Consider the following 16,953-nt stretch of genomic DNA (forward strand, 5'->3'; position numbering starts at 1 on the left):
TGAAACAGGTAGTATTGCTGCCTATATTTGCAACTCAGACAGTCTTTTCTACCACCATTGGAGTGATAGTGGAACGCATACACTGAGGACACAAGGGTTGATTGTTTGCAGCCTAATATTTACATATATAGTGATGAAGACATACTTGTGGAAAGCAGTTATTCGTTTTAGTGTAGCCAGGACCTGATATGCATCATCCTCATCAGGTTCTTCCTCCTAGAAATGAAGAAAAAAAATAAACATGTTTATAGATTTTAAAACTTTGTAGGCAAAGTAGCAAACAGCATGTAGCATAAGTATTATATAGCATGTCAAAAAGTTCTCAGTGGGAATACACTTATAATATTTTATCAAAGTTCCAAGCAACTACACCCTTCCAAAAAAAATAATAACAAACCTCCTGCAGAAAGTCTTCAAGGAGACGATTAAATTTATCTGCCAGTTCATCAATTAACTGACTCTTTGCGATGTCCACTCTGTTAAATATTGTGAACTCCTCATTACAGAGGGCATGATAGGTTTTCGAACAAGCTTCCAAAACATCTGTGTCCGTGTGTTTCTCTACAATGCTCCTTATCTGCCGAAGTAGGGCTTCTAGATGCTTTAAAAAGAAGAGAAATTTGTAACATCAATGTTTGGATTTGCACACCTATTTTTTAGTTTATCTACACGAGAAGAACCTGTGTATTAATTACTGCATTATTAGTGTCTATAAAAAGGGGCGAAGGGTTTATTCAGATGAAAATTATTTAGTCACAGTTTTAGAACAGTTATTACGACTCGAGCAGATGTACATAGCCCCATGTTAAGAGGCCACAAGACATAAAAATAGTGTTGGCCTTGGGTCAACTGGGTTATACCTTCACAATGCATGCAGCAGGCTACTTAGTTTATACCAAAAGTAGGAGAAGGGCGTAGAAAATAAAAAGAAAAGTAATTTTTTGTACCTTTTCTAGACGTCCGGTTGTGTAAATTTCCAGGTCAAAATACTGCGGCAACTGAAGAAGATTAGTCACCTTCTCTGCATCCACAGAATACTGAGTTGAAAAAATACATAATAAAAACAATTATAAATTCGTAATATTTTTAAACTGGTTTCCATTTATTACATAATCACATCAAGATTACAGGATGATACACACTTTTGCTAAAAGCTGTGGCAGAGACACGGCAAAGAGTTCAGTAAGCCTTGTCTTGTCATCCAACTGAGTTTTCTTTTCTTTCGCAGTCAATACCTATAAAGAGAAAAACATCATCTGAAATTCAGTATTTATTCAAAAACGTATTTAGTATCACAACCATCAGCCAGGCATCACTTAACTGGTCATTTGCACATAAACAACAAAAAAAAAACGCAAAGCAAATGTAGCTAAGGCTGACCTCACGTTAAGGCTCCATGCACAAAAATGTTGTGTTTGTCTGTAAATTAAATAGATAGCACATGGTTCCAGCGCTCAAGTGTGTAACGTTATACTTCACTGGACCATGCAACTTTTATTCCCCCATTTTAGCGCTCTAAACACAACCCTTACGTGGCAACCAGAACCATATTAGCCGACCCATAAGTGTACTATAAAGTGTCTCCTCCTCCTCCTCGTTTTTTTTTTCTTCTCTCTCTGCCTACTATTAAAAAAATAATATTTTTACCCTTTTTCCTGTTCCTCTGCCAACAGGAGGGTGGCATTCAGCAGCTTGGCGAATTGTACAAAGCATGATTTCAATCAATGCACTTTCCTGACGGTCAGTCAAGGCTGCAAGGAAATAAAAAATACCTTTTGTTAGATTAAAATGCAATAACTACGTTAGAAACATGGTATACACTAGTTCTCTCTCCCTCATGCACACGGCCATAATGTGAGCCGTGATCTATAGGTCTACGGCACCAAGACCCTGGTGCAGTGAGCACCCCATGTCTCACTGCACTGCGGCTTGGCTGGGTGGCCTTCTATGGAGAGAGGAGGGGTGAACAGCACTCACCCCTCCACTCTGATGCAACCAGCTAAGCATGTGTATATAACTAGTGAATCTGTCCCCTCTTATCCAGAAATTATGCCTGGGGCTTCTCACCCATGACCATGAACAACATTGATATTCTCAAATCTCCATGTTATTAAACACACTTCAACGATATACATTACTTACCTTCCTCGCCATTTAAAGGATCATCCAACAACAAGCTGTTCATACACTCCCAATCCTTTAAAAGCTCAGTTGCACAGTCCCACATACTGTCCACGAGATAGGCAGCATGTTCATGCAACTAAAAAAAAAAAACATAAATATTACTTTATATTTCGAAAAAAAAAGTCTCCGCAAAATGACACAACTTCCAAAAAGCAGAGTTCACCATACATACACAAATAAAAACAGCCTAAAGTCTTAAAAGTATATTTCAGCAGGAGATGTAGGAGGGGAGGGGGGGTTACAGCAATGAGACTACTGCTCATCTGAAACTTAACACCTATCCTGTAGTATTACATAAAACGATATTGGAAATTTATCTTCTGTACGTTGTAAATGAGAATGCTGCACATAATTCTCTACAGAATTACCAGTGTCAGTCTATTACTAAACCTAGTGGTCGGATAGAGAATTGAAGGACATAGTACTTTGTATTAAACAAAGATAGTTACTTTGAAAACATGCTTTTTTTTAAATTATAAAATTGCTTTAAAATTCTATTTTATATTGTGGTCAGAGGGTCAAATTAAAAGTTTACTGATGTTTCCGTCCATTCTGTTTACATTCAGAGGCCACAAAACAGTACATTGCTAGACTTGTTCCAGGACAAAAAAATAATTGTAGGCATCTAGGATACACTAAATCACGGCAACTAAACAAGTCTCCCCAAGGTGGTTTTCCATGGTTTTATACAGTGAAAAAAATACAAGCCACATATCTGCAAGTATATCCTAGACTGAAACTGCCCTTTGACCCTTACTGAAAACATAAGTTTCATATATGATGCTTGTGAGTGACTGCCCATCAACAAGATTACTAGTCTTCATGAATTACTACTGTAATCATGTTTTTAATACTAATCTGTTAATTCTGCATGGAAGCAGTGTCTCACAAGCATCCTCGATGACAAAAATGATGTGGGTCTGCGTAGTATGCATATTGAAATACTCTCAGTTTGCTAGAATGTGTTATATTAGAATGTCTAATATTATCCAATCCCTTTCCCCACTTCTAAACCGGATAAAAATTTGTATACCTCACTCTCCAAAAAGAAAAAGACCAAAGTCTTGACAAGGTTTGCATTAGGGCTAAGCCTCCCTCTTCTCTTCAAAATCCCATCGTCTTCAGGCTCTCTACAGCTGAATAATCTGTTAGAAATGGCCACAAACAAATCAGAGATTTACAAACAAACATTAAAGTATTCAAGTTTTATCCTTGAATACTATATCAAATTATTGTTGCTGTTGATAACATAAAACCATGCCTCATGTTTACAGCCACTTTAGTAAAGTTCTTAGCCTTACTTCTTATAAAGAAACTCCCCAGCTGCAACAGCTACAGGTCTATGGGCAGAATAGACCAAGTGGTAGACATTTTCACAGTCTTCAGCAGTTAGGACTTCATCGCTACTTCTACAAAGAAAGAATAAACACAACAATGGTATTACTTGACATTAACTAAAACCTTTCCATAATTGAAAAACTAAATTTATCACACAAACTTCACACAACCTAGCAAGAAACCATGAAGGGGAATGGTACAGTAGATACGATAAAGGTGCTCCGGCTTGGATAAATTACACACCAGGTTCTGTCTGGGATAGAATTCAGATATAACCTGTGTATGGGGGGGAAGGGGATTTAGTAGATTCCAGCCGTGCACCAGGAATTGCGACTTTTCAAGTTGGAAGTTGCTCTACGTTTATTTAGTCCTAAGTTTTCTCCTTCCTTCCCTCCTTTGTGTAGGATATCACTAACAATTTGTTTTAATGATATAATTAACTTGCAACTAGCTCAGTATTAGAGTAAGGGAATATCAGGCAAGAACAAATCATACATTTATACAGTGCAGCATTGGAAGATAAAGGATCTTCCCTGCAAAAGAATTTCCCTTAAGAGCAACATTTAATTAGGCTACATTAGGTGTAAGGTTATGATGCTTGACAAGATGGCTAAACATAAATTCACAGGACTACATTACAATGCTATCTTCTGTTTGCATTAAAAGAGTATCATTTTAACATAAATCTAAATATTTCTTTGTGTTACAATGACTCAAGCGAGTTCTATAATTCATCTCTGAAAAGAGACCAGTCCCCAGAAAACAAGGCACAGAAAACCATCCTCAGATGTCTAGTTCACAACCCCCAGCCTAGAGGTTTTACTTACTGTAAAACTAGAGTTAGAAGTTTTATTGCCTGAACTGCTACATCGTACTCCTTGTCTAGAGTCATTGACACAATTCTATCCTGAAAAAAATAAAATCCATTGGTTACAAGACACATCAAACACAGGTGAATAAAAAAAATATACTTTTTTAAACAAGAGAAAAAAAAATACCTTGAATCGGCTGGTGAACAGCTCCAGCTTGGAATTCAACTCTCTGTTGTAATAAAGACCTTGCAGGGCAGTAAGACATTTAAGGCGAACCTCTCCTTGCTGAAATAATGTAAAAAACACAAATTAATAAACTATACTCTGTAAGGAATGTATAGGAATGACTGGAAGATGAAAAAGATGACCATGTTCAAAGGCATTGTTCCAGAAGGATTTTTAATCTACCATTCATGCACATGGACTTTTTGGCCAGGGTGAAGCACTGCTCCATTTTGGGCAGACTTACCACAGCCATGTACTACCTGGTCACTCACTTAAGGGGGTCACGTGTAATATAATTTGAATGTTACTTGGCCAATTGTGGACTTTAGTAGCCAGAATAACTGAAATCATTGGCTTGTTTAATCTACAGTCATTCCTGTGCTATTATCAAGTTGTTTCACTTGACGATTGCTACATATTTATGTCTTCAATAATTAAGCATCAGTACAGTGCTGTACTCACAGCTGACGAGAAACATAAGTGTAAAATCTGTGTTGACATCAACAGCAAGTTACCAGATTTATTATGACAGGCTCTCTCATGGAGATTAGGACATGCTAATAAGAATTCTTCATGATTTCACAGTAACCTATAATCTTCCAGCAGTCTAGATCCACATGCTTGTGAAGTGACACACTACCCAAAATAAAAGGTTTCCTCTATGGTATGATATACAAGTCAGTGTTAATGTCTTTTCTTGCAGTTTTAACTGGTTAGCGACCGCCCGCCGTGCTGATAGCACATTGTAATGAATGAGGCGGAAAATCCCCATATACTGCCATACTGTAGTATGGCAGTATATGATAGGATCGATCAGACAACCTAGGGTTAAAGTACCCTAGGGAGTCTTAAAAAGTAGTAAAAAAAAAAAAAAAAAAAATTATATTAAAAAAAAAATTAAAATTCAAATCACCCCCTTTTCCCTAGAACGGACATAAATATAAATACAAAAACAGTAAAAATCATAAAACACATTAACACAAACGATCAAAATATATTAACGGTTTTTCAATGCGTTTAACCCCGTAACGGAAAATAGCGCCCAAAGTCGAAAATGGCACTTTTTTGCCATTTTTGAAAAATATAAAAAAAATCTATAAAAGGTGATCAAAAGGTCGTACAGTCCTAAAAATGATATCATTGAAAATATTATCAAATGTCGCAAAAAATGACACCACCCACAGCTCCGTACAACAAAGTATAAAAAAAAGTTATTAGCACCAGAAGATGGTAAAATTTTAAAAAAAAAAATAAATAAATTTGTACAGGAGGTTTTAATTTTTGTAAATGTATGAAAACATTATAAAACCTAGACAAATTTGGCATCAGCGTAATCGACCCAAAGAATAAAGTAGACCTGTCATTTGGGGAGCACAGTGAAATCCGTAATATCCAAGCCCACAAGAAAATGGCGCAAATGTGTTTTTTCACCATTTCCACTGCATTTGGAATTTATTTCCCAGCTTCCCAGTACACGACATGAAATATTCAATACCATCACTATGAAGTGCAATTTGTTACGCAGAAAACAAGCCGTCACACAGCTCTTTAAGTGTAAAAATAAAAAAAGTTATAGATTTTTGAAGGTGGGGAGTGAAAAATGGAAATGAAAAACCAGGAAAGGGCCCGGTCCTTAACCAGTTAATATATTTCTTTAGGATGGTTGCATTGCTAGCCTACATAAGAGAACGTGCTTATATTTGAGGCTGCAGAGAGCTAGAGTTTGGGTTTCAGATCTTCCTATATGATGCACTGTGCCACAAAGGGTGGGATAGACTCTTATCAAAGTTACCATATCAATAACTTCAATGGAGCCATTTTAGATGAATGTGTTTTCCATGGATCCCCGTGGAAGCTGTAGAGACCTGAGAGCAGGTCCAACTCCTGACCATATCTGTGGCTCAGACATCCCATCGAAGTGAAAAATAGATGCCTCACTGGTGTCATGTACATGTTGAGTACTTAGGGTGTACTCATGGGGTGTCTTTGGATGCATTTTTAAAAAGCACCTCAGAAAAGCATGCAGTTTTTACATGCTACCACGCGTTTGGCTGCTTTGAAAGTGTTTTCTATTGTATAAAATATTACAGCAATGAAATGCAAACACAGTACGGCACTCGCCCATCTCCGTCCGCTCCATAGAGATGAACAGAGAATTCCACACTTGCGCAACCAGCTGTTTGGTCATTTCTGGTTGCAGCGGGGTACTCGTTCTCATGGGGGGTCCCATCTATAAAACCCCAAATGACCAGCAAGTTACGCTGTATCCACAGGATAGGGCCTAAACTTGCTACGGCGGGAGAACCCTTTAAAGGGTGGGATTTGTTGATTTTGTTTTGTTTGTTGAGTTTGTGTGCAGGTAGGTTTACTAATAATGGTGGACTAGGCTGATAAGATGCTCAGCCTACCATTTCATACCTTATCATGCATCGTCCAGCCCACATATTTTAAATAGCTGTCATTTAAGAAGGCATCACTGTACATTTTCATCCAGACACCAATTTCCTCTATACATATTGCTCTTATTTCTGCAATGGAATCCCTGTGGAAAAACAAAAACAGTTTAGTTGTTACAGGTCAAAAAGTGAGACACGTCATAATGTAAAGCTGCAGGTGGAAATCCGGAGCTGAATTTTACAGTAGGAAAGTGGATTTAACTTTACAACTAGATTTGCAGCTGGAAGATTCCCAGGAAAACATGGTTGCAGCAAAGTGATGTGAGATTTTAAATGGTGTAACTACATTCAGCTGGGAAGATTCTGCAACATATCTGAAGAAGAATTCAAAGTCCCTTTGCTTCAACTACAATCTACATAACAAAGCAGGAATGCAGTAGATTCATCACCTAGGTGAATAACCACAGCAAAAACTATTTCAAGCATGTACAATGACAGACTTTGCAAATGTGGAGGACATAGAATAGTTAAAACCTGTTGCAAATCGCAAACAGACTTTGCATCGAGTTTGGGGAATTTGTGGTACAACTTGTGTAGTGGGTGGAGCATTTGTTGCAGATTTCACTTTGCACACGGTATTAGAGCATTAAACAAGATTAAAACCAAAATGTCCCTACAATAAATCAATAATGCAACACTGGGATCCATCCACGAAAAATTATGTGAACAAATACTTAAATGCATAGGTATCAGTTTAGACGTAATGCATTATTTTAAGCTTTATGGTACAATAGTCCCTTCAAATTTACTTGTGCCATTACCTATGGATCCAGTGGATGGGAATACTTAGGGCTATTGGTTACAGATACGTTTTCACAGATGGGATTGCTATTTCTTTCCAAAACCTCTTTTATTACTTACACCAGTGAAGAACAGGTTGGAAATTCAATGCAAACTGAAAGGTAGTTAAATTACTAAGGTGTCCGTCAGCATGCACACAAGTAATATGACATCAAAAACAGAAATGAAAATCATACCTGTATCTGTGCACAAAAACACCTTTAAATATTGCATTCATCATATTTTCTATTTCGTCCTGATTTTCTTGCAACTGTAAAATAGACAAAAAAAAAATTATCAAGAATGACCGGTGTTCATTTTGACAGATTTACATAGAGATAAAAATCACCATTTCATCCCATCTACTATACCAGTGAACAGGAGAAGCTGAGAGAAGACTAATAAATAGTTTCTAGGGTAAGATTTGGTAAAACTTGTCATTTATTCACTGGAGTTCTCATTTCCCCAATATGTAGCAAAGCCAAAATTTAGAAATATGATAAATTGAGTTCAATCTCCAACATGGTGCTTAGTCCGTAGTACGGCACTCATCACAGCCATGATCACGGAATAATGTGACATGGGTCTTATGCTAGCAAGAAGAAATAAAAGTATAAAGAATATATTTGTATAGGAATCATGTTGTACTGCAATCTTATGGTGATAAAAACAAAAACCATAAAATGTATAATATAAAATTATTAATTATTAAATAAATTCTAACCTCCTTTCGCTTCTGTAGTAAAAGTTCCAGTCGGTCATTGGCTCGTTTTCCAATCATCTTGTTTCTTTCTGCTTCATACTGCCTTTGTGTATTGTCCATGTTAATACTCAAATTCAGAGCTACATTAACCAAGGCCGTCATCAATTTCATAGCTGGTAAAAGAGGAACAAAGTTCACTTTGTTAAAAAACAAAACAAAAAAACTACTTGTTTATTATTTATGCTTCTTTATTGCTTTCTATTTTCAACATATTTCTACATACTGTACTAACCTGCCATTGTACTTGTATGTCGAAACGCTCTAACTTGTGAATCGGAAAGGCCAGTGAGAAGGGAAATGACTGTGTCCATCATATACTCGTCATAAATGATGCTATATTGGCACTGGCGGACTAAAACACCAATGAACTCACAAAAGCTGAACTTAAATTTCTTCCATTGTGGACCAGCCATAGTTAATGGGTAATCACCACTGTCCTGCAAAGACAAAAGAAGACTGTAAGAAGAGCAAATGTAACCATTAACTGATTGAGCATGATATAATAAACTCAAAGCCTATGAAAATCCCAATTATGAATGCATTTTTTTTTAAAAACATTTAGTGTTAGAGCTAGTGTCCATTTCCCTGGGGATCCAGCATTTAGTTTCTTATTAGGGCCATATGGTCTTAAAGGAAATCTACCATGTGATCTCATGCATTATGAGCCAAACATACCTTGAGAATGATGTAGCTACACTGTTGCAGGCACATATATCCTTAGCTGAGTGGTTTTGCTGAAATAACAATTATAACATTCAGGGCCTTGGGAAAGCTGGCATGAATCAGCCTGCTGAACTGTCCAGACAGAACTAAACAACCATAGGATCACTCATACTGTGCAGCAATTGATTACTTCTGCCTATCAGGTACAACACAGTGATTAGATTCTCTGGAGCAGTGAATACTTTAAGTAAGAGGAAAAGAGCTGGAGCCAGGCAAAAGAGCGACAGAGCCCCATTAGCATAATTTTATAATAGTTTTTTTTTTTTCAGCAAAACCACTCTGCTCAGGGATTAAACAAGATATGTGCCTGCATCAGTGTAGCATTCTCAAGGTATGTTTGGTTCACAATGCATGAAATCTAATGGTACATCTTCTTTAAAGGAAATCTACCACAAGGATAAAGAATTGTCAACCAAGCACACTGACATACTGGAGAGTATCCCCTCTGGCAGGTTCTGCTTTTCTTTTAACTTCTCAGGACCTTGTTTTCACAATAAAAAGGTTTCACAGATTATGCAAATGAGCCTCAGGGGCTCCAGACTCTATATGTCAATGGACCTTGGAGCCCCGAAGGCTCATCTGCATAATTTTTAAAACCTTTTTCTTAAAAACAAAGGCAAAGAAGCGAAAAGAAGAGCAGATCCTGCCAGAGGGAGGCACACCCCAGTATGTCAGTGTGTTTGGTTTACAATCCTTCATCCTGGTGGTAGATTTCCTTTAAAGACCACAACAGTTTAAGAGGTTGTCCCAAGTTTAGACACTAGCACTGATCGCGAGTATTCACTCTTCCGGTGAACACCAAATGTTAGCTCATTTCGCCAAAAAAAAAAAAATATATATATATATATATATATATATATATATATATATATACACATACACTCACCGGCCACTTTATTAGGTACACCTGTCCAACTGCTAGTTAACACTTAATTTCTAATCAGCCAATCACATGGCGGCAACTCAGTGCATTTAGGCATGTAGACATGGTCAAGACAATCTCCTGCAGTTCAAACCGAGCATCAGTATGGGGAAGAAAGGTGATTTGAGTGCCTTTGAACGTGGCATGGTTGTTGGTGCCAGAAGGGCTGGTCTGAGTATTTCAGAAACTGCTGATCTACTGGGATTTTCACGCACAACCATCTCTAGGGTTTACAGAGAATGGTCCGAAAAAGAAAAAACATCCAGTGAGCGGCAGTTCTGTGGGCGGAAATGCCTTATTGATGCCAGAGGTCAGAAGAGAATGGGCAGACTGGTTCGAGCTGATAAAAAGGCAACAGTGTCTCAAATCGCCACCCGTTACAACCAAGGTAGGCAGACGAGCATCTCTGAACGCACAGTACGTCGAACTTTGAGGCAGATGGGCTACAGCAGCATAAGACCACACCGGGTGCCACTCCATTCAGCTAAGAACAGGAAACTGAGGCTACAATTTGCACAAGCTCATCGAAATTGGACAGTAGAAGATTGGAAAAATGTTGCCTGGTCTGATGAGTCTCCATTTCTGCTGCAACATTCGGATGGTAGGGTCAGAAATTGGCGTCAACAACATGAAAGCATGGATCCATCCTGCCTTGTATCAACGGTTCAGGCTGGTGGTGGTGGTGTCATGGTGTGGGGAATATTTTCTTGCCACTCTTTGGCTACTTTCAGCAGGATAATGCGCCATGTCATAAAGCTGGAATCATCTCAGACTGGTTCACTGTACTCAAATGGCCTCCACAGTCACCAGATCTCAATCCAATAGAGCATCTTTGGGATGTGGTGGAACGGGAGATTCGCATCATGGATGTGCAGCCGACAAATCTGCGGCAACTGTGTGATGCCATCATGTCAATATGGACCAAAATATCTGAGGAATGCTTCCAGCACCTTGTTGAATCTATGCCACGAAGAATTGAGGCAGTTCTGAAGGCAAAAGGGGGTCCAACCCGTTACTAGCATGGTGTACCTAATAAAGTGGCCGGTGAGTATGTATATATATATATATATATATATATATATATATATATATATATATATATATATATATATATATATATATATATATATATATATATATATATACACACATACTCACCGGCCACTTTATTAGGTACACCATGCTAGTATATATTATCACATATACTGATTTTATGTCCTGATTGGCTGGGTTGCTTGTGCGAGTTCATGTGAACGCCCTCAGTGCTCTGGCCTCACAACCAGGAAGTCCCGCGGACTTCAGGAGAAGCCGAGAGGATTTTACAGATGGCCTCATATCTTCTAGCCCTATATCTCAGGAATGGAAGAAGCCAAAAGCATGATATAGGTATCGTGAGAATTGTTTTCAAAGGCTCTCTCCAGCTGTGCTAAAATGCTTTTTTAACTTTAGTTACTGTGTGAGAAAGCTTAGTATTTTATCTAAAGACCTGACAGGTGATGTTTTAATGGCCCCTGGCAGCAGCAACTAATGACATATAATGTCCAATGTTTTTCACTATTTTACAGCCAATAATGTTTTGAACAGGCAAGTTATAATTTATAGGGCAAACATTTGCCACAGTCTCTAAAGCAATAAAAACATAGTAATTAACCCCTTTCCACCACACGCCATAATAGTACGGCGTGCATCAGTTGTAGGTACAATCGGTGCTAGTTGATCCAATTGATCCCTGCCTTCAAAAAGACCAACGCAGGTCACTCCCCGTGACATCGGGGAGCGGTGATTAGTCGCCATGATAGCCTCAGGTCTTTAGAAGACCCAAGGCTGTCTCGTTTTAACCGATCAAAATATAACAATGATATTTTTAGACTGCGTTTAGCCCCATAACGGAAAATAGCGCCCAGCCTATAATAGCACTTGCTATTTTGAAGAAAAAAAAAAAAAGGGGAGGGGGGGAATAAATATATATGTATATATCAATAAACAGTGATCAAAAGCTCCATACACCAAAGTATGAAAAAGTTATTAGTGCCAGAAGATGGCAAAAAGTTAATTTTTTTTCCAGCTTCCAGGACACGATATGGAAAATTAAATATCATCACTATAAAGTGCTATTTGATACACAGAAAACAAGCCAGCACAGAGCTGTTTATCTGTAAAAATAAAAAAGTTATAGATTTTTGAAGGTGGGGAGTGAAAAATGGAAATGAAATAACAAAAAAGGGCAAGGTCGTTAAGGGTTTAAATTCTATTACTGAATAGCACATGTACATAAATGAGGAACATAATATTCCGATGTATTTTGTCCATGCAGTGACCCATCCAAGACTCAGTACTATATGAACTCAGCATGGGGTCCACAGAAACAAAAAATTCCTAAAAAGGTCTCAGGGCAAAATGTTAAACCAGCATGAAATAGCGAAGAAAAGCCAAGAACACTTACCTCATCAAACTCTTCAGTCATTCGTCTTATTATCTCAGAGTTCTGCATGTGACGAAACATTTCTCCAGAGACAACACCTGTTAATCGAGTAGCATCAACAAAGTCATTAAACGATTATATTTATCCATAATTTGTTTAACCCCTTAAGGACGGAGGGTTTTTCGCCTCATTTCTCGCTCTCCAACTTCAAAAATCCATAACTTTTTCATTTTTCCGTGTACAGACCTGTGTGATGGCTTATTTTGTGCGTAACAAATTTTACTTTCCCGTAATGTTATTTATTATAACATGCCGTGTACTGCGAAGCTGAAAAAAAATTCCAAATGTGGAAAAATTGAAAAAAAAAACGCACGTGCGTCACGTTCTTGTGGGCTCAGTTTTTACGACTTTCACTCTTCGCTCCAAATAACACGCCTACTTTATTCTTTGGTTCGGTGTGATCGCGGTGATACCAAATTTATATAGGTTTTATTGTGTTTTAATACATTTTCAAAAATTAAACTAATGTGTACAAAAAAGAAAAAAAAATTTTTGCCATCTTCTGACGCTAATAACTTTTTCATACTTTGGCGCACGGAGATGTGTGAGGGGTCATTTTTTGCGAAATGAGGCGACGTGTTCATTGCTACCATTTTGAGGTCTGTGCGACATTTTGATCATTTTTTATTTATGTAAAAAGGTGTAAAAGTCGCATTTCGGACATTTGGGCGCCATTTCCCGCCTCGGAGGTCACCGCCGGCCGTAACCGTTTTTATATTTTGATAGATCGGGCATTTTGGGACGCGGCGATACCTAATATGTCTGTGATTTTTACTGTTTGTTATGTTTTATATCCGTTCTAGGGAAAGGGGGGTGATTTGAACTTTTAATATTTTATTAATTTTTTTTATTTTTTAAACTTTTTTTTTTCACTATTTTTTAGACCATCTAGGGCAGTGATGGCAAACCTTTTAGAGACCGAGTGCCCAAATAGACATCTAGATGTAATTTACCAATAGACATCTATTAATAGTTCTGCACCACTGTCTTTTTCCTCATCAGTCAGACATTCCTGTCCATAAAATGGCTGCAGATGAACAATGACCCTGCCAGGACCTTATTATAGTTTACATGAATACAAGATCAAGGGCCTGGCAGGGCAAGTGTTCATGGACAGATACGATAACATAACACACATCCACAGTGTAAGCTTTTAATGTGTTGCATATAATATGATCATAGCTCTGACTAACAGTTGTGATATCTTATTTTAATTCTTAAGTTTTTGTCTTAGAAACACTGGTACCATTAGAGAGAAGAGAACCATTCTGAGCCAATGCAAACCAAATCAACTAAAGTACCAATAATATATATGAACTCACCTTTACATCCTGAACACTGAATGAAAAAGTTTATGAGATCCAAAAGTGCTACATCTTTGTTATGTTTGTAGGCTTCTATCCAGTCATCTACAACAGACTGATGGGGGGAAAATGCAAAATTTGTAAAAACAGAATGTTATTTATTTATGCAACAGCAAGTTAGTCAGTTCCCTCCTTCCACAACATTCATTACTGGAAACTATTACAGAGCAGTGATGGTGAGGAACTTCACCATTATAACATATTAAATGCTACAGTCTATAGCAGCACTTATGGAGTCAGCCTTAGGCTGGATTCGTACTGCCGTTGCCTGCCGCACCGTAGCACGACGAGCACACGGCAGCACGGGGGGAGAGGAGGAGGTGAGCGCTGCTCACCCCCGACCCTCTCCATAGGGATATATAGCGCACGGCACTGTATGCCGTGAAAAGAAATGACATGTCCTATCTTTTCTTAGGGTACGGAGCGGTACGATGCCGTTCTCCCATTGCCGTCTATGGGGGACGTATATCGGCCGTATATACGTCCCCCATACGGCAGTGGGAATGTAGCCTTAATCTTGTCAGTCCATCAGTACCTGCGGACTTGATAGCGCTGCACACCAGTTTTTACAGCAATTCTTTGTCCAAATGCCTGCTACATAATAATAGCAGGTGTTTTGAAATACTTATTCCAATGTTCTCCAAGTCTCCTAGAGACACAGCAGAACATTTATTTAAAGGAAACCTACCGCGTAAAATAGTAGGAACACCATGCGCGCGACCGTGCACTTGGTGCGCTGAAGCTGCTTCACATATAAAGATTAAAAAGTGTTTAAACCGCAATACAGCGGTTTATGACAATAACGAAAATGAGTTCCGGCACTAGCTCACCCAGAGCTGGTGCTCGGTATTTGCAGCTTACACCTACCATTTCACATGGTAGGTTTCCTTTATAAAAAAAAAAGAAAAGAAAAGAAAATTGGAAAAAAAAAGTGAAATTAAAAAAAGATTACATTTTGGATACAATGTCTAGTTCCAAACCCTATATGCTAATAAGAAGGGAAGCAGGGTAAATCTGAAAAGACAGTAAACTATATTGATTCTAGCCAAAGCATCGATAAGTATGGACTGGGTAAAAAATAAACGCTTCTCACTACCTCATACCGAAGTCATGTATTACTTTGTATTAAAAATGGTCACCTGCATAGCACTTTTTCCCATCTTAACAACTTCAAAAAGCATCATGTTTTCAACTCCATTTTGTTGGTGGTGCCCATTCATCCAATTTGGACCACCGCCTCTTAAGGGAGCACCTTTGTTTCGTTCTGCCGCAGCTTTCTTTCCTTTCTATTAAGAGAAAAAAGAACTAATTTTAGTTAAGCGGTTAGTGAGATGTACACGTTGTCGATTTAGAATTAAAATGCTAAAAAAGGACGCCGTGCTGGGTTGACAAGGGTTAAGTTCACAGCAGGTTACATATGCAGAATAGTGGATCGCATTTATAGAGGACCCGTCACCAGATTTTGACTACCCTGACTAACAATGTCTGTAGACAATATTTGTAACAATGTCTACATGTCCTCCCCATATCACCTTAAATTAGCTTCCAGCGGGGCGCTGTACCTTAATTACAGAAGTTTTTCTGATATGCAAGTTTGCTTTTACCGACTCATGTCTGGTATCTATGACTCTTCTCTCAGGCTGGCAGTGAAACACTCCCCATTATTCTGACCGACAGCTCTGGGTCTCTTCAAATCCCTGCTCTGCCTCCTTGTACTTTGGTAAAGTAAAGAGGCATTTGGCATGGGAGTAATAGATGGGAGGGGCCGGATAATAGCAGGACACGTCCTATTTGATGCCAGTTAATATATGTGGATGTAAAGAAAACTATTCTTAGCTAAAAGAAGGGTGTCAATTAGTTACTAGGGCTCTATAAGAACCTGTCACTGGCTGTTTATGTGCAAATGTGGTAACAGGTTTCCTTTAAACAAACCCCACTTTTAGGGTCTTCTGTGAAGAGGCTGTAGGAAATTTCCACCTAAAAATACCATCCCAATTTGAGCAGTTTTTTTCAGGGTAAAATAGTATGTAAAATTTCCCCATCCTGGTTAAGTTTTTATGAGACACTTCTTACAAGATTCATTGGAGGAGCCATTCGTACTTTATTTTTTCAGTTAATGATCATGAAAATATCACTAGGCTTATTCAACTCTGGAAAGGGTTACACTTTTCATTTGTGATTGTCTACCACACAGATATAAGTGGATAATGAAAAGAATTTGAGAAAAAACTCATACCTTTCCTTTGCCTTGCTTTGGGATTTTTAGTTCTGAGTCATCAAAGTCTGTATCTGATGAGAAATGAGTTTCTGTTTCCCTAGAATTCAAAGAGACCAGTCATAAAAAACAGATAAATCAGCCTAAACGATTGTTCATCATTGTTTCAGGACAGAGATTTCACAAAAATAAAGTTTTTAAATTTAAAATACAATCATTCAAATTATTTACTAGCACTGTATTAAAATTCTGAAGACAACTTACCTGGGTCCTGCATTGCAGGACATCGGACCCATATCATGGAGAGAGGGATCCAGGGGTCTTTAAAAAAAAAAAAAAAAAAAAAAAAAAAAGTTAATTAAATGGCAGTTTGATAACATGCAATATGTCAGGAACAATAAGGAATCTACATACAGATTACACTACTGTGGTGTTCTCGAGCTGCAAGCAGCAGATCCACTGTCCGTTGTTTGCGGCTTGCGTGTCATTAGCCTGAAGTCCGCTCACACATTAATGATCTAACCATCCACAAACATAGGCAGGAATAGGACCTGCTCTGAATTTTGTGGCTTGGATAGACAGCTCGTATAAGGATTGTGTTCACGTTCCCACAGACAATATCCATGTTCAAGTGCATAGAGCACACACACCCAAGTGTAGACTGAAAATTTGACCCTTCTCATCTTTTG

The 16,953-nt window shown here is 38.1% G+C and overlaps 1 protein-coding gene across 1 annotated transcript in view; it reads right to left on the reverse strand.

Annotated features, from left to right (window-relative positions):
* The window catches only part of STAG2 (STAG2 cohesin complex component), a 59,608-nt gene that overhangs the window by 20,471 nt on the left and 22,184 nt on the right, over positions 1–16,953 (reverse strand). The window contains exons 3-21 of the mRNA XM_072124726.1: positions 16,529–16,585; positions 16,286–16,364; positions 15,189–15,335; positions 14,008–14,104; positions 12,647–12,723; positions 8,791–8,995; positions 8,520–8,671; positions 7,993–8,066; positions 6,978–7,101; positions 4,521–4,619; positions 4,350–4,429; positions 3,486–3,593; positions 3,218–3,329; positions 2,143–2,260; positions 1,648–1,751; positions 1,143–1,235; positions 948–1,037; positions 398–601; positions 146–216 (exon numbers count right to left, since the gene is read on the reverse strand). Of these exons, the coding sequence (XP_071980827.1) occupies positions 146–216; positions 398–601; positions 948–1,037; positions 1,143–1,235; positions 1,648–1,751; positions 2,143–2,260; positions 3,218–3,329; positions 3,486–3,593; positions 4,350–4,429; positions 4,521–4,619; positions 6,978–7,101; positions 7,993–8,066; positions 8,520–8,671; positions 8,791–8,995; positions 12,647–12,723; positions 14,008–14,104; positions 15,189–15,335; positions 16,286–16,364; positions 16,529–16,585 (2,091 nt within the window). The remainder of the gene's footprint in view (positions 1–145; positions 217–397; positions 602–947; positions 1,038–1,142; positions 1,236–1,647; positions 1,752–2,142; positions 2,261–3,217; positions 3,330–3,485; positions 3,594–4,349; positions 4,430–4,520; positions 4,620–6,977; positions 7,102–7,992; positions 8,067–8,519; positions 8,672–8,790; positions 8,996–12,646; positions 12,724–14,007; positions 14,105–15,188; positions 15,336–16,285; positions 16,365–16,528; positions 16,586–16,953) is intronic.

This window comes from Engystomops pustulosus, chromosome 9 (assembly GCF_040894005.1).
Source record: "Engystomops pustulosus chromosome 9, aEngPut4.maternal, whole genome shotgun sequence".
Lineage (NCBI taxonomy): Eukaryota > Metazoa > Chordata > Amphibia > Anura > Leptodactylidae > Engystomops > Engystomops pustulosus.